The following is a 26,275-nucleotide window of genomic DNA, read 5'->3' on the forward strand; positions in this document are numbered from 1 at the left end:
TGTGGTTTTAACTTTGAATTTAATCATTGTGTCTCCGGTATAAAGCAAAACCTGAATGCAGAACATTCTCTACTTCCTGTCATTATGTACAGTTTGCAGTTACGTTATTGTTAGGTTTCCATTAGAATCAGTTTGCAGGTAAACACTTTCGCACAACAATAGGCATCAACATGAAACAGCCACAAGTATAATGGCAAGACCTTGCAATAATAATAAAATAAAAAAAAACTCAAGCTGATGATTTTATTGACACACAAAAAAAAGAAAGGGATCCAGTTAAATATCTGAAGTGGAAGAAAACAGTGTTATTTCATTCAGTATAAAAATAGGCATTGCGTAAAATAAAATCAATATATTATCTGTACCTCTTCAATTCTATACATCTTGTCTTCTCTCACCCCTAAGCACACACCTGAACCAACTGTTTCCAATAACACACTCTGTTTCTTATTACAGAGAATCAGACTGTCAACTAAATCTGAGATAAATTGATAGCTGGGTCAGATGCTGAGGGGATTGTTAATAATAATAATTAGCAAAAGTTAAAATTGAAACTCTAGAACACATTATTTGCCATGTATTCCCCAACTCTTGATGGTAACTACAACACGATACCCATGAGCCTGACATAGCTGGCAGCCACGTGTCAGTACTGTGAGTACGAGGATCCTATGGGATGATAAGGGCCCTCCTGTACCAGACATAGACTGAATACTTTTAATACGGAGTCAAATTTTTCATCCCACATTCACTAAAGCTTCACTGTCTATACTGAAGGGGGAGGAGGATGTTATTCAGAAAATGACCATGGCAGAAAGTGCACTTTACCAGACATAAATTAAAATATCACAAAATAAAAATGCAAGAGATGTACTGTATTTACAAAAGACATGTGAAAAGGGATGATTCGACACAGCAGAATACTGTATGCAGGAATACAATAGCTGTAACATGTCATGCTATCACAGTATTCTTAGATCAAGGCTGTATAAGTTTCTCAGGGAACACAAAAATAAATGTAGGCCCAGCTTTTGAATCGTGAAAAGGATATTGCATAAACTACCATTTAAAATTTTTAATTTTGTGTGGTAACCTTAAACAATAAAATATATGCATACACAAGCAGGCTGTAGAGGAGACACCATAGACCAACGAGACTCAAGTCTTTCCACAGGCATCTGAAGGACATTCACATGAAGGGTATGTGAGTAAGTGATGCAGCATGGGAGAGTGTTTTATGACGTACTTCAAGGTAAAATGTTTAGAAGGCAATAACTCAATTCAGGAACTACACGTAACAAGAGAATGACGTCTGTTTGTGGCAGGTGTCAAAGTAAGGTCACCTCCGAAGATAGAAGAGAGAGCCCTGGTAGCAGGGTGCATAAGTCTTAAAAATACATATTTTTTTCTCCTAATTTTTTGTTTAGCAGCAGCTAGTAAGTTTGTAATACTTTTGAATGGATAAGCCAGGTGATACACTGTCAATATACTGTATATGTATAGTTTTAGAGCAACATGGAAATATTCTCTCAACCAATTCCTCTAAGCTGTACAATGACGCATAGTTAATTTTATATGTATTTAAAGCGTGTCCACATTATGCAGTGATCTCCTCATGTGAGAGCAGTCCTTTCTCCTGAGTCGATTTCTTAGATGGGTTTGTGCTCAAACGTTCCCCTTAGAACACTCCAATGCCTTAGGAACATCACAGTCTCAAGAGGAAGAGGGGAAGGGGTGGGACATTCAGTCAAGCACTTCAGCCAGTAACACTTCGGCAAACTTTGGCGGCTAAAGTGTTTGACGTGACCCACCCTTTCGACCCACCTTCCTCACACATTGGGTTCTCTCCGTCGTGCAAAGAGTTAGTTGTGCAGAGGGAGTGCCTTCCATAGAGTTTCTGTTCTAACAGTATTCCTAGGGCCTCCAGGTTTGGCTGTTGGGGCTCCTGGACGCCCCTCCCTCGCTGTCTGGGGGTCCCCTGGTCATATCTCCATGTCCACGGGTCGGGCCTGTCCCGTCTTGTGCTCCTTCACCCACAGCTCTCGATCTTTGGCTGGATCCACGCTTTGTAAGAGCTTGTCCACTGGCTCTATTGTCTGCATTAAGGAAGCACATACGCATTCATGCATTATTAATGACAATAACCAGTAGCATGGACTGATAATTACAGTAATCATTCTCTAAAATGAACTTCAATGAAAGGTTGTTGGTATTTGCACTCAACTGCCAATCAAATTACACCCTTCACCATGCTCCTGCAGTAACGTGTTGATTGGCTGGAATAGTGTGTGGATTGGTCCGAGCCACTTTATTTATTTCCTATATACAGAACCAGGACGAACACCAGGGGGTTTTGAGCGCGCACACTGGATGGACAGATAGTGGCAACATTAGGAGAATTTAGAAGAATTTTTCGATGAGAAATGTGATGGTTTATAACCAAGGACTGCTCTTTTACGCAGCTTGGAATCTCCCAGATGTCAAATCGTCCCATGAGGAAAAATAGTGTTCAGCTGCCACCTAGTGGTGAATGTTAGCATTTCTAGGTTGTGGAAGGAATCATGGAGGGAGCAAAGGTTGTCTTGCTTGTGTAAGTCATGCCAACTTCACTGAATTCATGAAGGAAAGTGTATGTAGTTTGATGTTTTCACCAGGACTGACACCTCCAGTGTTTTGGTAATCGATCAAACATGCACACTTACAATGTTTGGTAATCGATCAAACATGCACACTTACAATGTTTGGGATGCTTTGTAAAGCAAGACTCTAGAGGGTGAAGCTTTGGTTGAACTTACGCTTTGGTTGAACATGTCCGTCTCGTGCCGCAACGTTGTGTACTGACACAGATGTTGCCGAATCATCTCCACTCTTTCTACTTCTAGTCTCTCCAGTTCCTGTAGGACAATGGCATATATTTAAAACTGTGGGGTCAATTCTGTAAAAAACACCTTCAAATTGGGCAAAGTGGTAAGGCTGCCCTGTTTGGAAAGACAGATGACAAGACAGACACAGACAGACAGACAGACAGACAGACAGACAGACACACACACACACACACACACACTCACACAAACACACACACAGACACAGACACACACAGTAGGTTGATGAAGCGTTCTCCTTGACATGTCAGCTTGTGAGCTTTTTGATAGGACACAGTTATGATGCAGAGCCTTTTGTCTTCCAGCAGACGTTTCAAACTAGTTATGTCAACGTCACCAAAGCTCACATCAAACTGTGAGTAGGTGCACAGCTTTTTAGACTGGAAGCTATCAGTTACAATAATACAAACAGATCAAAGTGAATGTGCAGCTGCAATTTCTATCAGCTAATCTTTACATTTTTACATGATTATGCTAAAACAGAATTTACAGACATAATGATAGTTTGCAAGAAGTAACTCTGTTAGAAAAATACTAATAGTATTTTATATTATTATCATTATTATTGTTTCATTTTAATGACTGCTATTATTCTCACAAATCCACATCAAAACTGTGACCATATTTCATCTGCCATAAAAACTGCCAAAAGAGTGTATAAGATAACTAAGATTTCTCTTACCAAGCTTGTGGTGACCATCTCTTCAAACCATTTAGACTGTGACTGATTGTAAAGATCCACACATCTCATCAATTCATCTCCTGGAAAGACACAACAGAGGAGGTTATCAAAAACGTTGATGTTATTCATAGTTTCTTACTGCCCACTAGGGGGCGATCATGACCAATGATTATGATTGACTAGCTGAGCTGACGTTCATTCCCCCAATGACATCATCCACGACACACAAACTCTAATGTCAACAACAGTTTGTGCTTGAACTTAGATCATGGTAATATGTGGTAATACTTTAAATCAGTATAAAGACATAATGATCCTTCATGGGAAACTATGACATTGCATGGGAGCAGGCACGCTCAACACCAGTTGAGCTGGGTGTTTGGGTGCGAATTAATAAAGACTTAAATAATGAAGAAGAAAAAAGCACTCAGGCATATACTCTTTATTATTAAGTAATTGGAAGCATATCAAATGATGATGTTTTTTTTCTTAATTATTCAAACCATTCACCAACATTTACCATACTAATTTAAACTGTATTTTCCTCAAAAAGCCTGCCTGGCTGAAGCCTACAGCCTGCCCCACCCAGTACAAGATTTTGTCCAGGCCATGCATGAAAACATATGTGCAGTTCAAACATCTCATCCCTCTATCTTTGTCAGTTCCCCCCGAACGCCATGTCAATACTTTTATTGAGCTGAGTTGAGTATCTTTTGCTCATGCGCTCAAGCTCTCGAGGATAACTGGCCCGACTGTTTCAGCTAGGCTAGCAGATGTGCTTTTTCACACCTCCTCCGCTTCTCCGAGCTCACATACCACTCATGGCCGTTTCTCAGCGAGTTTCCTGCTTGGCAAAGAACTCGGCACACAATACAAATGCACAGACCTCTGCTAAACAATGCGACCAAGGCAAATGGTTCACAGCTGTTGTTCTTTTTTATATTCTCCTCTCAAGTATTATTTAATGCTAACAGAGAAGCCTGTTTACCTCCCAGTTTAAAGAAACACTGCTTGAAATTCTGTGTAGAAATGTAGGGGACTACCAGAATCACAATAATAGTAGGTTTACAATGTAAGACAAGAGAGTGTTTTGGGCCGTTGGGGATCATTTCTGTCCGGTCACTGTCTCTGCCAGAATCTTGCAACTCCACACGGTTCTCATGGCAACTCCACACGGTTCTCATGGCTGCATCTGTTTACACTTCGGAGTCACGTCTCCAGTGCTAACCCCAGGTGAGGTAATATGTCTGGCTGTAACCTCCCCCACACTTACACACACACACACACCCACCCACACACTCCTCCTCCTCACTCCCAGCAACATGTGTTTGTTTCCAGAGTCAGTCTCTCTCTCCGGCTCTCTCTCTATCCTTGACTCTTTCTTAACTCCCTTCCCCTCTTTCTTTCTTTCACACTCTCTCTCTCCTGACCCCAGCAGGACATGCCCCCTGATTAACCCCCCCCCCCTCTGCCTCGGTCACTGAGGCCGGTCCCTGGGTGACAACCCTGCTTGGGAAGAGAGACCGTACACACATACAGTCTGTCCAGCAGCGCTGTGAGAACAACTGAACGACTCGAGCCCCGCTCCAGCCCTCTGCTCTACTCCTAAACACACATACACACAATCGCATAGGCCTGCTAATGCTTACAGTTACCAGGGAGCCATAAATATACTGTGACACAAATATGCACTTATGGTCAGGGGCGTGTACTGGAAAACAGTGCCTACGGCACGCACTGAAACTGCTCCCCTGTCCAAACACCCATCTTTTAGATAACATTGCCATAGAATCAGCTCAAAAACACAGGACACAAATATCACTGTGAAAGGCTAATAAGTGCTCGCGAGCACGGGACGTACAGAGCTCATACTCCCTGCGGGAGAGCGCCATTAGCAGGGGCGTTGAGAACATTCGGGCCTTAGCCCAGACCTGTAGGGGGGACCGGGGGCATCCTTCCAGTGAAACAAAAAAAATCTGGCAGCTAAATGCACCATTTTCACACAGTTTGAGACAGAAACAGTAAGCCTAAAGACAGCCCATGGCATGCAGGGCCCTTCATCTGAGTCACATGAACTCATCGTTTATACCACACTGCTTGTCCACATGACCAGCACAGGACCATCACCATGATAAACCGTGGTTTTCATAGGCCTATAAAGAGATGTTAAAGTTGAGTCTAAATGGTTCTCATGATCTCATGCTCTTTAACCTTGCTCTTGCCCAAATGATCAGCAACATGAGATAACTCCTCCTCCACCTCCTCTAGCCTTGCTTGCGCCTTGTTGCCTTTTTCTTTTCAAAAAAGCTTTTTATATCTTCAGCCTTCAAGTCTTCCCTTGGTGAATTAGGTAGATAGATACCACCAGATGCCAATAATGACAAACCCTGTCACCGGTGCTCTCTCTCTCTCTCTCTCTCTCTCTCTCTCTCTCTCTCTCTCTCTCTCTCTCTCTCTCTCTCTCTCTCTCTCTCTCTCTCTCTCTCTCTCTCTCTCTCTCTCTCTCTCTCTCTCTCTTCCCATTTCCATTTTTCCTCCTTCTATTCTCTCTCTCTCTCTCTCTCTGTCTCTCGTGCTCACACAAAACATGCACGTGTCAAGTAATGTGAAATAAATCTGTTGCATGAATAACACACAGATGACCCAAAATGTACTTTTATGAAATAAAATATAATTTTCGAGGGCTTTAATACATGATCCGAATTATAGATTCAATCAATCAATCAAAACTGATCAGTGGCGCCCCCTTCAGGCGGCCCCCAAGGCACGTCCCCATACCTGCCATACCTTAGGTACGCCACTGCTAATGGTGGGATCGTTCCACTGAAAATGATTCTCCCCACTGCCAGGTCAAATTTCTCTTCATTGCACACAGATCTGTTTCACTAAAAGGTTCAAACGGCAAACCTCTATCGACCGAAGAATGAATCTATGACTTGTTCTAGGAACCCTTTCCCATAATAACAAGCTACTGAGAAACTTGTATACATTCAACGGAGCCCTTTGAATTGGTATTTCAAGTACTGTAAACAACAACCTCAACTGACGAGGACCATTTCAGAACACACTTTTGGGAACTGTCTTTTAGTAGGTCAGTCTCCAAACTCTCTTATGATGATGATCTTAGCAACCGATCCATAGTTGTGCCAACTCGTATCATTCATGGAAAATAAAAAAAAAAGTAGACATTTTCCAGACAGGTGGAATTCCTACATTCTGCCAATGCAGTAGCCACACTTCATATAATTCTTCAATATTTTTTCTCATAATACAGCCGGTGTCTCCAAGCACCATTTCATATTTACAGCTCAGGTCATGGTCCTCTCCTGCTGACGATGACTCACCTGCTTGTGTGGATTTCCTGCGAGCTTTCTTTATGTCCTCCTCGATCTTGGAGCTCAGTTTGATTTCCAGCTGCTGTGTTTTGACTTCCAGATCTTTCTGTCGGTCTACGAGAGACTTTCTGGCCTAACACAGAGGACAGAACGAGGACAATCTGATAATGAATTTAATAACCAAACTAACATTTTATTTCACTGACGTTGATGTTTCTGGTTTCTACTGTGACTAATACTCTGTGACATACAGGCCAAGTCAGACTCAAGGCCTGGTTCTTTTTCAGGTCCAACTTGGCCCAACCCACACCAAACATGTGTTGGGTCACGCTCCTCACATGGGCTTTAAGATTTCACCAAGTTTTTCCTTTCCCGCTCAACTACTTTAAATTAATCCCATTAGTCATGGCTGGTGACTCACGCAATTTCCTTTCACCCCTTCTGACCTCGTTGGACAATTGTGTCATTTGTTTACGAGTGAAATGGCAATCTGGATGATTACGTGCTCGACATTAAAGTAATTTGTGTGGAGGGCACCTGGGCAGATCTGCTTATTTATAGAACCAATGGGGGGCCCTCCAGAGACAGGAAATGGCCCACTGCTTTTGAACAACACTCTGGAATCCTAATAATGCATTAGAGGGGCATTCTTGACATTCCAGAAGAGTAACCTGGGGAAGGGCATGGTGCTTGGTCGTCTGGGTTACGGCCCCTCTGAAATCTCAAATTGTGTTGAGAGGTGATTGGAACTGGTGAAGTAAAACGGCAGGCTTTTTTTTTAGAAGTTTACTGTAGGGGTTACCGTCATGTTTAGGGGAAATGTAAGTATCTTACCTTTTCAACGGATGCGTAGCGGCTGGCTAGCTGCTTCCTGAGGTCGGCAATGTGGTGGTCGAACTTCTTCATGTCCTTCTTGAAGTTGTCACGAAAGGTGAGAAAGGGTTTCTCCACCTCGCTCTGCAGCTGAAATCAGAGAGGCCAAATGGATCTCAAACGGATTCGTTGAAATGACTAAGTTGGTCCAGATTTTGGAAATAAGAATAACAAGAAACATCTGGGAAATGTTTCCAATCTGCAATACCAGATGATTTTTAACCTAATTCTACCTAATATTTCACACTCTCTGCAGATAATTCATATATTCCAAAAGTGATATTTATATTGAGTTTATGCATTTTAAATGTAATTAGCTTATCCACATAAATCACGGGGTGCTATCTGGGAAAAGAACTGATCCAGCAGATTGAGGCCTCGTGTCTATGGAGAGTTTGTGTTGTAACTCTTGAGCGATTACCTCACAGGCCTGGGTAACTGTGAGGCTCTTCATTTGCACACACGTTGCCAGAGTCCACAGAGACAAGTGTGCAGCACATCTGGACCCCCGTCTCCTTGCCTTGTGTATATACATACTAAACCCCCCAACCTCCCACAACCCCCCCACTCCACACACCCCCCACCCTTTTCACCAGCTGTGTTCCAGAACTTTCCCCTTGGCCAAGATAAACCTACATGTCTCATGGACAAGCAAACCGGCTCACAGTGGTGGTAGGGAGGCCTACAGGTTTTTCAGCACTGCTTAAATCAAATAAAATCTCAATTTGTTCATTTTTATTAAACGTGTGTAAAAGCTCACATGCTCACAGTGAAATTTCACTGGCAAAGTGAATGTGTTTTTATCCCCGTGGCGCAGAACATATTACTCGCTGCTACTATTTTACACACACATTTGATGTAAAATTGAAATTGTAATTTTTAACAGCCATGACACCATTTATAGCCGTAAGGAGAATGTTATCACATCTGCCTCAAAAATGGCTGGCTTTTCACAGCGGACATTAATAGTCTATTGAAACCAGCAGTCCACTAATAATACCAGAAGGTTATCATCTACTTATTTGCATCACAAAAGGCTACTTCACTCAACACTACCCCTGTGAGGTGGGCATGTTTTAATAAAACATGCAGAGGACACAACCAAGGACACAAAGTGCATCCTAATTAGTCCTTAAGGAGAGAGAAGATATATTAAGTGGGCCACCCTAATCCCCAATCTACGGCACCCCCAAATACCCCAGCCCCCCATCCCTCTGCTAACTTAGCGATTGCTCACCTTGGAGGAGAACTTGAGGTGAACTTCGGCCTCGTCCGCTAGGCTCTGCTTCAGCTGGGCCCAGGCCTCTCCCAGAGTGCTGCAGGAGATAGATAGGAGCTTAGCGTAAGACCACTTCTCTCTGGAGGGGAGCCTATCAGAGAGCACGGCAAGGTCAGCTCGCCGTCTGGACTCCCCCACACCGCCGCAGCGCAGTTCGTAAGTGCACCGCTGCGAGTAGGCTACAGCGCAAACATGGGCTGTGTACTTATTCAGCACAGGGTGAAAAGGGGGATAAGGAATGATGTGGGCGAGACTTTTAACCCTTTGACAAGGTAGTTTTTTTTTTGCAAGTTGTTCCAGAATTATACCGTACAGATTTAGAATTTACACTAACTGTAAATTCATTATTACATCATCAAATGGAACCTTCAGTTGGCAACATTCTAACCACATATTTGTGATCGTATTCCTCAAAGACCCCCAGATGGTTGTAGAACAACTTCATAATGGACTTCATAATAAAAAGGTGGAATGTGGCCTTGCTTTCAGACTGATGAGTCGATCCTTAACCTCAGCACCCCATGCCCTGATGGCTGTTCTCACTGCGTTAAGCATAAACAGTCACTAAGTGACCACACAGCATAGACAGTGACAGACGTCACGACCCACCTCACACACATGTGAACCATCGCTGGCCTGTCCCAAACATTCACAGGATATTTATTCAAAGACAATAAACTGCGGCAGCAAAATCTTTGGGCTGGCCCTGACTGAGTATTCAGTATACATACTGAACACTCAGACATACACACACCAGTTGTGTTCTTCCTGACAGTATTACATGACAGGATACATACTGTAAACTGAAATACATTCTCTTTAACTCCAACAACTCAAATCCTACATCATAACCTGAAGTACGTTTCCCGCACCGGCAACAACTCCCATCCTACTCAGATCCTATAATGAAAAATAATACGTATTTAATGTAGAATTCTATAATGCATCATGCATGTTCTATCATTTACAATGAGAATACCCATATGAGTTATGATCCGTAACATACATATCCATATGTCTGTGCTGTCATGCATCAGCTAAGCTTCCCCCAGCCTGCGTTAGATCAAACAAGGGGCTTTGAATGGGCGCCATGCGAAGCAGAGTGGAATGCAGTTCCACTGACTTCCAGCACATTCTTCTTTGGCTGCTTATCACAGGGGCACAGCAGCGCACGGCCAAATCAGGAAGGATACGTTCATAATGCCAGCCTCTAACCTTACCTCAAGTGTGCTATTTCAATAGCCTCTCTGAGGTCAGTGACTGTGAAGCTGTCACAAACAAACGACACACTTTAACAATACGAGAAAAACAGAGAAACAAAAGCTACAGTGAATCAGAACGTTTGAGATGACCTTTCTATTCCGTAGTTTCTATGGCGATAGTTCAAAACCGCCACTCGCACACAAAAGTGCGTATTCAGTAAATGACTGTTTTTCCGTGCTTTGGTGTAATCGATCAGCTGTGGCACAGGAGCATCCATCGGGGGGGCCTGGTTAGCTCCAGTGGTCGCTGCCCTGCCGTTTCGCAACAATGGCTCCTCCTGCTGCAGCCACAGCACAAATGGCAAATTCAGGAATAAACAAGCGGTTCTGGGCATGGACGTAGGAGCCGGCCCAACAAAACAGTGATTGTCTCTGCCTGCAACAAAACCAGGGCTGGGGGGGCTGGGGGTGGATACTGGAGCAGGGGGAGGTGGGGGGTGGGTACAGGATAATGCAAGCATTGTGTTGCGTCTCTGGGAATGGGTGGGCCCACGACTATGGCATAATCTAGATTCTATATGAAACAATTAGCCCTCTCTATCAAACGAGGTGTGGTGAGGGGGTGGGTTGTCACACCAGGGCTACGTGTCACCTTTACACACTGGACTCCGATGCAACACATGCTAGTCAGGGACGTGATTAGCCTGCTTGGTTTATAGGTACATTTTCATGTGCCATTCAGTCTCTTTAGCCCATCCATAAAAAGGCACATGTGATGATGTCTAACAGCATAATGGATTCAATATGCTGTGAGCTGCTGCTGCTGCTGCTGCTGCTGCTGCTGCTGCTGCGTCTTTACACTTCGCTAAGCTAAACACTTTGTGAGCTGATATAAATGATGACAGGCTCGTATTAAGGGCATGGGCTTTGGCAGAATGTGTGGTATGGGGAGACAGACTGTGCTCAGACTGTACTCCCTATCCGTTTATGGCTGACAGCAGCTCGTTCAGACCACTTCCAGGCCCTTTGCTCCACAACATGAGGTGTCCTTATGCTCCTAAAACTCCTGCAACTGAAGCAGTTTCCCCTTCATCGATGAGGATATCATCCGTGGGACGAGACGTTTCATTTCCGATCTGCCGTTTTTTTGCAGTGTCCCGCGTGTGGGATGAATGTGCGGTTTCCCTTAAACACACACACGCCTGATGACTCACAGGTGGACAAGCGCTTCCCTTTTTGACACAACGGGTGACGTTAGTAGGCCCCGCACATCAGCATATTTCTCACCCACAGGGGACACAGCACAGCACAGCACTCCCAGACAAAAGCCCCCGGCCTACCAACGCTTCTTTCACATCCCTAATGCCCCCTCATCATATTAGTCATGGGTCAGACATGTTAGATGCATAGCATCCGCTCAAGTTGACTGTGAGAACCAACAGGGAAAAGAAGTGTGTGGTTATTAGTATTGCTTTATATAGCCATTGCTTTTGTGGGATTGTCGCTTATCCCTGGAGCTGCAGCTGCAGCAGCAGCAGCAGGAGCAGCGGTGGGGGTGGAGAGCATGTTCAGTCTTACCCTTCTTCCTGTGCTGCTAAGGGAATCTGTGACAGCTTGGAAAGGTTCTTGGCGTATTCCTCCTCGATCTTGATTCTGAAAACGGACACAAACGAGAACGCAGGGCTCGTCAGCTCGAGGTACGATGTCAGTGACAAAACCCCCCCAAGGTGTGACATTTCTAAATCATTTTTAAACAGAAACAAAACAAACCCTTTTTTTTCTTGTGGGAGTTAAGGCTTGTGAATTGGGAAATGCTTGTGACACAGGGGCCATGTTCGCAAAGTCAGGGGGCAGATTCACATCCTCTGTGGCCCTGTTACTCCTGAGGGGTGGGTGACCCTGTGGGGTGGCCCCAGCCTTTGAAACTACCCCCCCCCCCCCCCACACACACACACACACACACACTGACTCATACAGGCTTGGCCTTGGAAAACCTGATGACTGCGAGCTTCAGAGCAGGACAGGGGCATTCTCAGACCACTGGGTCAACTGCAAACTCAGAAAGCACTCACTCACTCACTCAAAAAGACTCTCCATTACCTCTCTCTCTGGTTTGTGAGAGAAAACGAGAGAGAGAGAGAGAGAGAGAGAGAGAGTGTGAAAACACTCTGTTTAATGTTTAATGAAACACGGGAAGTGGACAGCAGTGACCGTTGCCACAGCACTGTTTTCATGGCAACGAGGGAAAAACATCAGATATAGACAGAAAGGGATGTTGTGCAATATCTGTGATGCATAAGATATCCACCCCCATGCAGAGTACGCTTTAGCAGAAGTACACTGAGCATGGCAACATGTGTATTAGAGCATTGTTTTCAATAATCTATGAAGGATTTAGATTCCTCTTTTGTATATATACAATTCATTTATCATAGAGAGAATTGTTTTCTTCAGACTTCAGTTTGCAAAGTTTAAGTTTGCATTTACGCACTTCCACAAAATGGAATGTAAACCGTTTCCCAATAACACATTTGATAGCTTGCATAATAATTAGCCTAAATATTTGATAGATTGTGTAAGAATGACCCTACCTTACATTTCCTAAGGACTATTCATCTAAAAGGACCTTGGATTCATCTAAAAGGATTTGTCCAACAAACTGTACTGCAGTTTCAATAAAACTCTACTCAATGAAGACACATGAGCTAAAGAAGCTGGTCCAGTTACCGCCGGACAAATGTCATTAAATGCTATCACTTGAGTGTTAATCCACACCATATTCCAGTTGTGACTCCAGTTGTGACATATTGCAGCAGTTGCAATGGATGACATCGTCTCACCTCTCTCGTATGAACTCTGCCATCTCCTTCTGCATCTGTTTCCCCTTTAGCTGTTTCTGCAGCAGAACCTCGAAGCCCGAGATAGACGGGTTCCCCTGGGGGTCCTTCTTGTCTGTCTAGGGGTACGAACAGGTAGAGGAGAGAGAGAGAGGATCACTGTAGGGAGATGTGTGGGGTATGGAGACATGCCTGCAAATAACTCTGGGATGAAATGTTTATGCAACCCGGCTTCTCTGTATATTTTTAATATCGAAAAAGCGACAAAAGAAAGCCTGTAATGCTGTTCAGTATGGTGAAGTACACTCCTCAAAATACGCAACACATTTTTAGATTATGAAGAAATCAACATGATGACAGCCCAAAAGAAACACCAGTCCATTAACATCTGGGAGGGAGAGTGATTTCTACACCTAATTCATCTCTTGTGGTAAATAGGGATTATGCATAATAAACATTTCTTATTCTTTACATCATACTTGTCACAGGAACTTTACAAACAACACTGATCTCAACTTGAGTTTGAATTAGGATCAGGAGTTTCATTCTCCAAATGCATCTTTTAACAGTGCAATTTATTTGTCTCTGAAGTATTGCACTGTGTTTGCATGTGTAGGTGTATGTGTACATTTCTATGTGTGTATGTATGTCTATGAAGTCTCTTTGTGTGTGTGTGCGTGTGTGTGTGTGTGTGTGTGTGTGTGTGTGTCTGCTCTCTGTGGTCTGGATGGTCTTCCCTTACCCAAAAATAGTCACAGTAGCTCCACTCATCCGGTTTCAGCAGCTGCTGCTCTGTCATGTTGAGAGGCAGTGGGAATGTCACACAGTTGATCTGCAGAAGGGGCCCATCACATAGAATGAATAAAAACACATTTATATATATATATATATTAGTGCTGTCAGTTTAACGCGTTATTAATGGCGTTAACGCAAACCCATTTTAACGCCGTTAATTTTTTTATCGCGAGATTAACGCGTTTTTTTTTTTATTTATTTTTTTAGATTTACATTCTTTTTGGCCTCGCAAACTGTGTAATAGGCTAACGTTACGGTTTGAGTGAATGGTGAGCGCGATACGGCAAAATTAATGATAAAAAGCTTCTGAATGGAAAGAAGTAGTAGGCTTACCTTTTATTGGTAACCTAACTGTAACGGTTCATTGTTTCTGAAATAAGAGGCCTGACTGCTATGTTCCCAGCAAACTTGAAAAAAAGAAAATATTAAGCCATGGTTTAACTGCACTATAGGCGGAGTCCTTGTTTACCTGAAATGTGCACTTTATAATTTTATTTTGTACCACCCTGTTTGGCAATGTTGGTTTTCAATAACATAAAACATTTGCATAAAGCAAGCCAATCCACTTTTCCATGTTGATAAGGGCATTAAAATAAAATAAAATGATGGAAAAAATAAATAAATGAAGGGACATTTAGAAAAGATAAAAATGTGCGATTAATCGCGATTCATTTTGAGTTAACTATGACATAAATGCGATTAATCGCGATTAAATATTTTAATCGTTTGACAGCACTAATATATATATATATATAAAATACATATGCAGTTATGCACTAACTAGTAAAAGGCTGCAGGGCTCCGGAAGTGAACCAAATGCAAATAAAGGCTGAAGGCACTATTGTTCTCTGTATGTACAGGACTGTCAGCAAGGGAGGGAGAATGTGTACGTGGTAAGGTGTGTGTGTGTGTGTGTGTGTGTGTGTGTGTGTGTGTGTGTGTGTGTGTGTGTGTGTGTGTGTGTGTGTGTGTGTGTGTGTGTGTCCGAGTCTGGGTGTGTATGTTTGTATAAATCACAGAGCATCCTGACATTTGACGACAATATTATCAGCGACTGCAAAGGGAAGATTTATAATCTAATAATTATACTGCCAGTTCCTTTTAGCTATAGGTCTCCAGAAGAGCTATTGAGCCAGGACACATGCCACTTGCATTTGACAGCACCATATATCTCTGTTTAAGAATGTGGCTGTGAGCATGTGTGTGTAAATCTGTACGCAGCCTGGTGTGTGCATGTGAGTGTGTGTGTGTATTTGTAAAAGTCAACACGACTCCCGACACCCACAATATTGATCACGGTACTGATGGGACACCTGTAAAAAGGTTTGATTTACGAGCTAATAAACACCCTGCCAGTTCATTTGCTCTGCCGGTCACAGACAGGCGCTAAGAGCTGGCTTTGGAGGCCAGAGGCGAGGCTGGTGTGTGTGTGATGCTGTTTATCTGCTCCCGACACCGGAGATGACAGCCCTGTGGAGGGGACCGTCCTCTCACTCGTGTGCAAGGTCATCCCAGCACTCCTGTCCAGCACCTCTGCCCACGCACCTCCCAACTCTACACAACAGGCTTGTTCCTATACGACACCAGCATGCTTGCTTATGCGGTCATATTCAGGTTGAACTAAAAACCACTGGGGTTGAATTTCTGATTTCAGATGGTTTCCACTCCACAACTACAATGTTTCTGTATAAATCACCAGAGCATAAAAACGATGGCTCTACGTAAGCAGAAGAGGTGATGGTGTACATTGCAGTTTACTGCAGACAAATGCATTCCGCCTACCAGACTACCAGACTGCATGGCCACATTTGAGCGTAATGCCATTGGCAAGAAATTAACTCAGATTGGTAGTATGCTTGTGTAATGTTCTCAAAGAGGAAGTAATGAGCGGAGTTCGTTACTTATCTCTTTAGCCATCCAGTGATGTATGTGCTTTGCATGTCCAGCTTCCATTTCAAGTGATGGCTAATCATTAGTAATAGTGTCATTAATGCTTATGCTTGTATCAACTCTTGTTTTGTCACCATAATAAGGTTAATGACGGGCCTCGTCTCATTCCATAGAGTAGGAAAATGTACGGTCAGTCAGTTCTCGAAAATGCATTTACTGACAATGAAACGAAATCTTTCGGTAATCATAATGTTAATCCATACATGCTTAAGTACAGGTGTGTGTGCTCAACAGTGATACAAATCTGTTTGCACCAAGAAAACCACACACTGTGTCTAGGTCACATGCTTCCTTGATAATCATTATACTATCTGCTTCTCAAATCAACACTGGACAGACAACCCATTTGTCTAGGGAGGATTTAATTAACTGAGGTTACTGATTGTTTTACAGATAGCCTTTGGCAGTCTAGTCTGTGGAATCACCTGAGCATTTTGAAATATTGTGTTTTGCACATACAAACACACACACACACACACACACACACACACACACACACACACACACACACACACACACACACACACACATTACAGTCCAGGTGCTTAGCGGTTGCCTCAGGATTATCAGTGTCAGGGAAGCTAAATCCACGGGCACTGCATCATCTATTGTTGCGCTAATTTGGCCTGAGTCATCAGTGTGAGCTGTCTGAGGAGGAGTGGGTGAGTCAGAGTGGATGGTAAATAATATGAAGAAATTAATTGTAGCCGATTAGCCAGGCGGGATATGATTTAAAGGTGTTGAGACAGATTGTTTGGGGGCAGAATCCTTTTGGCTGCGGTTTGGAGCATCTGTACTGTGGGGATACAAGGCAGCGCTTTGAGTCTTTTATCCGATGCACTATCGTTTTTCTTTCTGTTAAAAGCGCTGAGAGTTGACATTTCACACTCAAGGCATTCTGACACTGCAGACAGTCTCTTCACACACGTACCTGGTGCCACCTCAAAGAGAAATCACTATAGCATCACATGCGAAACACAAACAATTCTGACACAAGGTGTTTTTTTTTTTTTTTTTTACATTTTCTCAGCTACATTTATATATAGATACATATATATAGTATAGCTTGTGTCTTGTGCTTGTGTTTTTATAGCTTGTGTTTGGTTTCCTGTTTCTCTTCTGGCATATCTTCTTGTATAATTTGTCCATAGTTACATGCACATTTAGGACCAAATAGTGCATCCACATTTGGTCCTTTGTTTATAAACAGACCAAGGACAGTGGAGTCCCTTTTCCGGCCAATGCAACGTTTTTTTTTTTCTGGTTTCTGTTATGTTTCGGAGAGTAGAGAATCCATATGCAGAGTTTGGAGGCTGTTTCGTGTTTAATGAGGATTTTGCTGTCGCAAACAACCTATAAAAGGTTTTTGGGATTTGACAGTGTGACCTCCTGTCGAACAAAAGCTTGTAAAAGCCTTTGATATATCCTAGCCTGAGAAATGTCATCAGCCATTACCAAATAAACTGCTCTCTAAAAACCCCCAAAAACTACTCCATGAAAACAAAAAAATAGGACTTACATGTATAAATCTCTACCATCTGTAAGGAGATTCATGCAGTGCAGCCCACATATTTTAAATAAAGTAAAATGACCCATCTTTCAGCTGGCCTGGCACATACTAAACCTGTCCCAAGAGATACTGGAAACAAAACTTTCCAAATTCAGGATGGCTTTTCATATCACTGCATCATTGTATTTTAATGCATACTATATCTACACTACACTCAACTGTTACGCTATTTTTAACCATTTAACATTTCACGTCCATATTGATAAAGAGCCACATCATGATCTATTTGAGCTGGCATAACAAACTGACAGAACCAATCTGACTTCAGCAGTGCAGTGCCTGAATCCTCTGATTAATAGCAGGGTCAGCCTCTCTCACAAAACCATCTATGTCATTGCTTCACTCGCATATAAACACTTCAACCACTGCTGCTCTTGCGTTTCAGCAAACTCATGTCAAAATCCTGTTTCAGCTAGCTAGGGACAGACAAACCTAGGGAGTCATCTGACTCCATTCAGATTCCCCAGTCTCCTAAGCATGAAAAAAGTTGTGGAGATACCAATGTCCGAAGCAGCTCGGGCCCTAATGTGTCAGTGTAGTCGCCTGCTAATGGAGGCTAATCCTCTAAGTGTGTCCGACACTGCCGTGATGAAGGCCTGGCGTGGTGCGGCGCTTTGAGCTGGCGATCTGTCAGCTTTGCCGACCGGCAGACTTAGTCCACTGTCTGACTGTGAGACCCTTATCTGTGCTCTCTATTCGCTTTAATTAAGTTTACAGGGACAGGGAGTAGGACGGGGTGAGAAGTGTCGGGGTGAACATGGGGAGTGAATGTGTGCATGTTGAGTGTTATCTTACTTGCCTGGACAGCCAGACAAGTCATGGCCCCTTGCTCCGTCCGCAAAAAGAAGTGGGAGGAAAACAAAATAGAATTTCATTCCATCTCATTTCACAAGGCATGGATAAAGAAATAAGTCGTGCCCCGGGCTCGCAACCTTTGTGTCAGCCAGGCTCTTTGAGGTGCCACGCTTTTGGGAGCTATCGGTAATCCCCCTGGGGCAACTGCCGGAGGTGGGGGGGGTGGGAGTGTGTACCTTGATGAGCCTCCCTCTCACAAAGCATCCTTTTGTCACACCGAAGTCCGACTTCGCTTCTAATTTCTCACATCCACTCGACGGCACTCGGCGGGAGGAGCTCGGCCTTGTGTGCCTTGCCCCTGTCTGCCCAGCCTGACCAGGGATAGGAATGTTGTTAGCCTAAGAGGCGGGCAACACGTGGCTAACTAAAACACAGCCGTGATTCACTTTGTGAGTTCTCTCTTGAGGTTACACGTCTGGAATGAGTTAGCGGTCTCTGATTAGCATCATGTCTCAATGTTCATGGTTTGTAATCACAGAAAAAAAAAGGATTCAGAAGCTTATTAAGTTAATCTAGGTTTTGACATATCAACCAAATTGGCCCTGTTAAAGAAAAGACAGATTAAAGATGCCGTAACAACTGTCTGGAACACTCCCAGGCTCCGTAATCTGCCACTACAATTTCAACATGGTCTGACTGGAGTAACAAATCACAACACTTCCAAAGACATGAGAAACAAATTTGTATGCCCACAGCTCATTAGCTGGTGGGCATTAGCTTCTACGGTGGCTAGGTCTTGCAGACGTTAGCAAGAACGCTAAGCTAATGCCTTCCACAGTTCCTTGAAGTGATAAAACGATCATGCAATTTGCGGAGAGGAATGCACCAAAAGTGGAAATACCATCACTGAGACGGCATTGTTCAAGTGCGGACATGGACGTGGTGAGGAGGAATCAGGAGGAAAAGAATGTGCGACACACTGAGAATCCGCCCCTCTGTCCTACTTGGAGAGGGACCATGAAGATTCATCAGCACATTTTTGCACAGAGCAGGAATCTGCTAATTGGTGATTTGTAAGATGACTGCTTGAGATAAAGTTTTGTGGCGGCTTGCGCATTTCCAGGCATGTAATGCATAAGTTGTGCAACTGTGTGGAAAGTCTAGAATGACATTATTCAGTAAAATTAATTGTACACATTTCTATTCAGAAGATGTTTGAGACACACACATCCTTACTGTGCTTGGACTCTTTAATGTAGCTCTGGTAAATGGTATAAATTCCCATTAGGAAAGGTCATAATTCCATGATGTGTGGATGATCAATTGTGAAAATGTCCAAAGCTGACCCTGACAACTTATTTTGACAGGCATGAAACAGCAGTCAAATGTTGCCTCTCAATTTTATTCTTCTTCACATTGTAATATGGATATCAGTCATAATTAGGGATGGGCATAATTAATCGACGATCGATTAATTGATCATTAAGAATTTCCTCGATGAAATTATTTTTTCATCAATTAAAACTAATGCATGTTCTGTTGCGTAGTGTGCATGTAATTTATTTATTTTAGGGCGGTCAAAGTTAACACGTTATTCTATGAGATTATTGTGGCCGAGATTAATGCAATAAAATATTTGAACGCAGTTAACGCAACTTTGTTTACTTCCGGTGCGCGTTGACCCATGGCACGAAACTGCCGCGTGTCTGCAAGTCAGTTAGATAGAAGAGACCGAGACGGTAGTTGAAGATAGAGAGAGCTGAGGGATTGTTGGGCGGAAAGTTTCTGTTTAAGAGGCAAAATGACAGAACAATCGACAAAACTAAAGTTGTATGTAGCATTTGTCAAGCTGAATGTAGCTATTACAGAAGCAGCTCGTCTTTAAGTTATCACCTTAATGCAAAGCACCCGACAGAAAGCAGTCCCAGGTTAGATGGTCGCCAACCCACACTCCACGACTTCTCTAGGAAATTAACTAGACCAGTCCGTGAAAAGGTTACCAACGCTGTAGCAGTTTAGGTTGCCGGTGACTGTCGGCCCATCAACATAGTTGAAGACGGTGGGCTGACTGAGGTGATTCGAATTGCTTCAGGGGACAATTCTTACGATTTACCGTCGAGGGGCACCATTGTGTCTCGCATATATTCCTTGTATGACGGCGAGAGAGCACGAAAAAAATACAATTGAACAACAGTGTCTAAAATACACGCTGTCTGAAGTGATTACTCGTTAATTTATAAGATTTAGTCTTGAGAAGAAAACAAACTTTTAATCACGATGAATCTAGATGAATGAATTTCAAAATGTGAGATTAATTAGTTAGAGAGAAAAAAAAAGTTGTGTTTATGAGCACTGGCTTCTAGCTGTCGGCTCCGCTGCTTAAGAGTACAGCAGCGCATATTTTCAAGTGTAACCATTGAACGGATCCCGTTTAACTGCCACAAGAGTTGTCCATCTTGTAAGTTTAACTGCCACAAGAGTTGTTCATCTTGTAATAAAGATCTCAATGAGGAAACACGCTGTGTTTTTTTCTATTTTCACTGCATTTTAATATAGCCTATAAATAGTGAATTTTAATATAAAAATATTAATGATTAATCGAAAATCGATCGTTAATTCTCCCGACGATCGATTAAGACAATTTAATCGAATGCCCATCCCTAGTCATAATATTTACCATGTGAATCACCTGTGGTTTACAGCCAAGTTTTACAAGGTAATGGCAACACAAAGAGCAATGGTAAAACAGCGAATAAAAAATACAAATCCACAATATCTGTGACGCAACTAACTAACTAGTTAACTAACTAACTCACCAACGAACTAACTCACCAACTAACTAACTCCTCTTAGACAGCCATCCATCCATGAGCTCACTGGCCCTTACAATGGCATGCAATCACCGCCCCACAAAGTCACAGCTGCACTGAGGGAGATTTCCTATTCTCTTAACCTGGCCTTCCATGATCAACAGGCATACCATACTTTTCCTTTCCCCCTCCCCACCACCACCTTTGATCTCACCATGCTGTGAGAATGGGGGGGGCACCCTTCATACCCAGTGGGGGCTGAGAGTGAATAAGTGGTGATTATGACACAAATGAACCACCTGCTGGTGACGCAGTCTATGTATGACTGATTTCAGCAAGGGTCAGATGGACCATTCACAGCCAGCCGTCAAGCCCTCCATCATAAGCCAGTCATTCAAGATAATAAGGCACAATTAACAACCTTCAGTACAATCATAGTAACTACAGTTGCATAAGTTGCTTTTTTATCATCACACCACTCTTTCATAAGGCAAATCACACAGAAGGCAATATTGACAGCCCACATACAATCAACTATAATTGCATAAGTTGTTGAATCATCAAACTAAGCAATATGTGTCACAACTAGGATGAGCATTTGCATCCAACAAAAACTCCACCAAACAGCTAATAATTTGAAATCCCAGGGGTGGGGGGGACCTTCACCAAACAGTCAACAACTTGACATCCCGGGGGGGAACCGCAAGTTGCGGGGTTACATGAAAAAAAAAACTGCTTTTCTGCTGGTGCACAACAGCCTCCCCTGCAGCTTCAGCTGACTCCGTGCCAAGCAGGCACTTCAAATTAGTGGGGAAAAAGGGCGCATTCCAGTGCCATTTCAGCTCCTCGGCTTTCGCTCCCAAGTTGGAGCGGCTTTTGCGGAAAACCTGTTGTTTTTCCTCGCGCCGTTTTACTCCCATATTCACAAGTCCAAGGCTATAATCACCCTGGTTGAGTGGAGCATGCTTGTTGATGTTTCTTTTCCTCTCTCCCGCATGTTTTAAAGCGGTTAACGCTGCAAACTGGCATTGACTACTGCTGGCTTTGGGTTTTGAGGTTTTTGTTACTCACCGTAATTGTTGTCTCCTTGTCCTGCTGTTTCGAGGTGGGCGAAGTGGACGTGGGACTCTGTGGACAGACACAAGACCCGTCGTCAAAGCTCCCCTCTGTGTCAGACATGGTTGAATTATTTTTTCTTTTGCCTCTATCTCTCTCACTCTCTCTCTCCCCTTCTCTTTCTCTCTCGATGCCCCCTCTTTTTTTTGCTGCTCTCTGTTGTGATCTTGTTGCTGCTGCAGCGGCTGCTGTTGCCGTGGTGAGTGGGGTGGGAGGTAGGTGAGCAGAGTACTGCGCAGCATGTTGTTCATGTGTGTGTGTGTGTGTGTGTGAGTGTGTGTGTGTGTGTGAGAGAGAGTGTGTGGGTGTGTGTCTATGTTTGTGAGCCAGTTGATTTACTTTTGACCATCATTTCCATTCCGAGGTTATAATAACGACTGGATGAGAGAAAAAGTGAGAGGGAGCGAGAGGGGGGGGTGCACGGAGAGAGAAAAGGAATTCCTAGGATGAACGCCCCCCTCTTTCCCTGTCTCCTATTGTAAACTTTAAGCCCAGTGCTGCCACCACACACACACACACACACACACACACACATATATATATATACACCGCAGGCAGATACAGATGAGGAGAGAGAGAGAAGGTGTGTGTTATATGTGTAAATAGCTTATACTTATTACGATCAACGCAGCAGAAATGTGTCTTCTTTCCAAATGTCTTGACAATTACAATTACAAAGTTACAAAGTTACAATTATCGGTATTCACACACACACACACACACACACCTTGCAAGGGACTCTTATATAGGTATTTTAAAAACACAAGCCTTACCTGGTGGTCCATACTGTGCTTGCGAGTGTGATTGTGGGTCTGTTCCATATGATGCAATGGGCTCCCACTTGAGTGAAATCCATTCACTACAGGAGAGAGAGAGAGAGAGAGAGAGAATAGAAGGAGAAAAAATGGAAATGGGAAAAAAGATGGCATTGTATCAAAAGTAAAGACTGGAACAATACAAATGTATGTTGTAACACAATTGAATCTCCTAGGCGGGAACAATACTGCAGTGTTGGAGACGTGTGCAGACATTCTTCAAGTGTCTGACATTCCTTGCATCAGGAGATCAGACGGCGCAAGACCTCAGAGATGACTAGACATTTTCTCAACTGTTACAGAGTCTGTAGAATGGCTTTAGCCCCTGTTTAACCGTGCAGCAATCCCTCAAAAACAAAAAGTGTAAAAAAAGAGTGGATTTATTTTGAGCATGCCTGTGTAATGAAAAGGTGTGAGGCCCTATTCAGGTCAAAATTAGCTCTACCCTTTTCTGAGGTGGTGTTCCACCCAGCCACACACAGTAAGACATGCATTGTGTCTAACCAGCAGTGAGACAATGCTACTACAAACATAAGGTCAGTGTATTAAGTAAGCTTTTTACACACGTACAGTTGTTTCTGTACTGTATATTTCTATACATTTCTATACTATATAGTATCTGTAAATATATACAATGGGACCATTTTCAGTTCTCTAAATGTCCTTTATTGCAAATTCAAGGAAGTGAACACAGCAGACTGTATTGTGTCACTTGAATTGTTACACTGTGTTGGTGTATAGGCTGCGACTGATGAGTAAGTGTCTGAGCATGTTTGTGTACGTGTGTGTGTGTGTGTGTGTGTTCCTGGCTGCATGTGCTTCTGCATCGCTCTGAGTTGCATGAAATCCAAACGAATAGAGAATAGACTCTGCTGGGACTCCGACTAGACAGCAGACGCCTCATTGGCCCTTTAATCCAGCTGCTCCCTCACAGACTCCTGTATCCCCCACAGGTCAAAGGTCACACCAGGCAGACTAATACACTTCACCTCCCCACTGACCTGTCCAATCAGTGATTGATCACAAGCCCGACATGGGCCATAGACCAGAACGGGAGGGATTTCAGGACCTTCTCTTTCGAAACAATAAATCATCCAGACTGCGTGTGGGGGGGGCATTCTGAGGTGCTAGTTTTCTGTTGATGACTCTTTTAGCTAGTGCATTAGTTCCCAGTTTCTGAGTGAAGATCCTGTTTTACTATTACTGGGTTAACCTTGGTTAAAGTGTGGTTCATGAGAACGTGTGAAAAGTAGCGGCGACTGACCGGGAGGGTCTATGCTAACGTACTAATTTGGTTAGCTGCAACTCATTCAAGGGGTCTGTTGTTGTGTTTGCTTTCAGGATGGCTCGCACAAGGTTGTACTGTTCTGCCTCATAAAAATAAATCAGCCTGTATTTTTAGGAGAGAGATGCTGGATAGATGGCATTTCTCGTTGCCACTTTGTGGATTAAAAAACAGGAAATCTGCAATCAAGGGGCCTCTCACTAGTAAATTGGCAACAGCCCTTGGCAAATATAGACGGCCCGTGCACGCATAGTCATTTTCAGGGAAAAATGTGTTTCGTACCATTGAACAGGACCCTCCTTGTGGTTAAAAACCTTCTGCGTTCACCAGGCCTTATCGCTTAAAATCCGACAGGGTTGCAGAGGGCCGCATGGAGCACGCAGGTTGTCTGCGGAGGGGCGAATAGTTATGGAAAAAAATGTGGACTGTATTTTGGGTCTGCTCATTACAGGATGGCAGAGGGTATGAGTAAAGACTTATAACAAGGGGGAAAAAAGTAAATGCATTCATGTCTATGGGTCATGAACTGCACTGTGTACCACCACATGTGCAATCAAGACTCATTATTCCGGCACAGCTCCTTCTACTCGACCCCTGTGGTGAGGATCTGTTTTCTGTAACGTGATGGCATCATGGTACGGTCATGGCCTCCGACTACAGCCGAATACATAATAGATCCTACAAATCATGTGACAAGTGAAGGCAAAAAGATCCTATCATTGGTAATTGCCGTGTGTAGAAATAGATTTGGTTTGGTCGCTGTCTGGTTTAAGTGAGGCAGTCAAACGCTAACGCGTGCAGGACTTGATAAATAATGTGATTTGGTTTGTCCCTGTTATGTCTATGAAGAATTTGGAACCTTGAAACAGGAATAGTTCTGCACGTGGCCTTGGAGGCAAAACATGATTGGATTAAATCACCTCCGTATAATTGGGATTCTAAAAAACGGCCCGATAAAACGTCCAAAAACATACTGAAAGCAGCCTGTGGAATACATGAAACACATGCATGGCTTACCGTCCATGACCGTGACCAATGGTAAAACCAAACCCAGACCAAGATTTATTGCACTTTCAATACCAGTATATGTTATGGTTCAAGCAAGGACCCTGTTGCAGACAGGACTGGGTTGCCGTGTTGCCAAAGTAACAGTAACAGCTCCGTGGTGGACAGGAGTCTTGGAACTTGCCAGAACACACAACACAGATTTTTTTTAGATTTAGAAGTTTTCGATTTTTCTGGGGTTGCACAAGTTCTAGCTATTGTCCCCCTGCTATCAAACCCAACGACAGCACAATTATCTAATCAGAGTGAACTTTAACACACAATGGAAAACAATCTAAAAGAAACATTTGGTTGAAAGAAAAACACACTGCAGTATGTTTTCTGAAAAAAAAAGGCTTGAATGGAATGAAGGTGCACAACATGCGTCAAGTTAACAACTCTAGTGCCATTTCCAACATTCCAGCTGTTGGTGTTTTTGTAGGCGCGTGCGAGAACCATGTCTGACTAACTCTAGAACCATGTCTGACTAACTCTAGAACCATGTCTGACTAAAGCTATGCTGTTTTTTTCTTTCATTTGCCTCTCTCTAAGTTAACGTACCTGTTGGAAGGGAGTTCTTGTGCCGCAGCGGAGTCTTGGGAGTCCCCGGGGTGCTGGAGGGCCTCTCCCACTGAGTGTCTGTTGGAAGAAGAGATTAAGTTACATGGTCCCCCACAGATGGTCCAACACAACATTAGCACGTCAACTAACTGTCAACACCTACATTGAATGAGTAGTAAATCTTGCTGTGCAAAGTTAAGTGTCCAGCTACAGGTTTTATATTCTTTTGAAAAGAGAAGTGAAAAAAGGGGGCTGAGTTATATTCCGCCTCGGTTCACTTCCAATGTCTGCCTCACTTTCAGAACCTCACAACCTCATCCTCTCATTTAAAAAAAGGTAAAGTGGCACGAGCACGCTCCCTTTACCTCCATCCATGGCTCGGGCTGTGTGATGGCTGTGTCTACGCTTGGCAGCAGGGGCCGCGAAAGCCAAGGCAATCCGTTC

At 43.4% G+C, this 26,275-nt stretch overlaps 1 protein-coding gene across 2 annotated transcripts; it reads right to left on the reverse strand.

Moving 5' to 3' along the window:
- On the reverse strand, nucleotides 1-25,968 carry gas7b (growth arrest-specific 7b). Of its 2 annotated transcripts, XM_031560743.2 has the most exons (12): nucleotides 25,832-25,968; nucleotides 22,900-22,985; nucleotides 22,082-22,138; nucleotides 13,833-13,922; nucleotides 13,094-13,209; nucleotides 11,832-11,906; nucleotides 9,010-9,088; nucleotides 7,734-7,862; nucleotides 6,909-7,032; nucleotides 3,565-3,644; nucleotides 2,796-2,894; nucleotides 1-2,096 (listed from the first exon to the last, which is right to left on the reverse strand). In XM_031560743.2, the coding sequence occupies exons 2-12, from the start codon at nucleotides 22,945-22,947 to the stop codon at nucleotides 1,983-1,985; spliced, it is 1,011 nt and encodes a 336-aa protein (XP_031416603.1). In that variant the 5' UTR covers nucleotides 22,948-22,985; nucleotides 25,832-25,968; the 3' UTR covers nucleotides 1-1,982. The 2 variants fall into 2 exon arrangements, with proteins under 2 accessions (XP_031416603.1, XP_031416602.1); XM_031560742.2 differs by lacking the exons at nucleotides 22,900-22,985; nucleotides 25,832-25,968 and having other exon boundaries at nucleotides 22,082-22,394.
- Nucleotides 25,969-26,275: the final 307 nt, after the last annotated feature.

This window comes from Clupea harengus, chromosome 23 (genome assembly GCF_900700415.2).
Source record: "Clupea harengus chromosome 23, Ch_v2.0.2, whole genome shotgun sequence".
Taxonomy (NCBI): domain Eukaryota; kingdom Metazoa; phylum Chordata; class Actinopteri; order Clupeiformes; family Clupeidae; genus Clupea; species Clupea harengus.

Coding starts and splice junctions, on each gene's coding strand:
- gas7b (XM_031560742.2), bottom strand. CDS start 22,189: ATGTCTGACACAGAGGGGAGCTTTGACGACGGGTCTTGTGTCTGTCCA. Junction 13,210..13,832: donor GCTACTGTGACTATTTTTGG/GTAAGGGAAGAC, acceptor TCGTACCCCTAG/ACAGACAAGAAGGACCCCCA. Junction 9,089..11,831: donor TTAGCAGCACAGGAAGAAGG/GTAAGACTGAAC, acceptor TATCTCCTGCAG/CACTCTGGGAGAGGCCTGGG.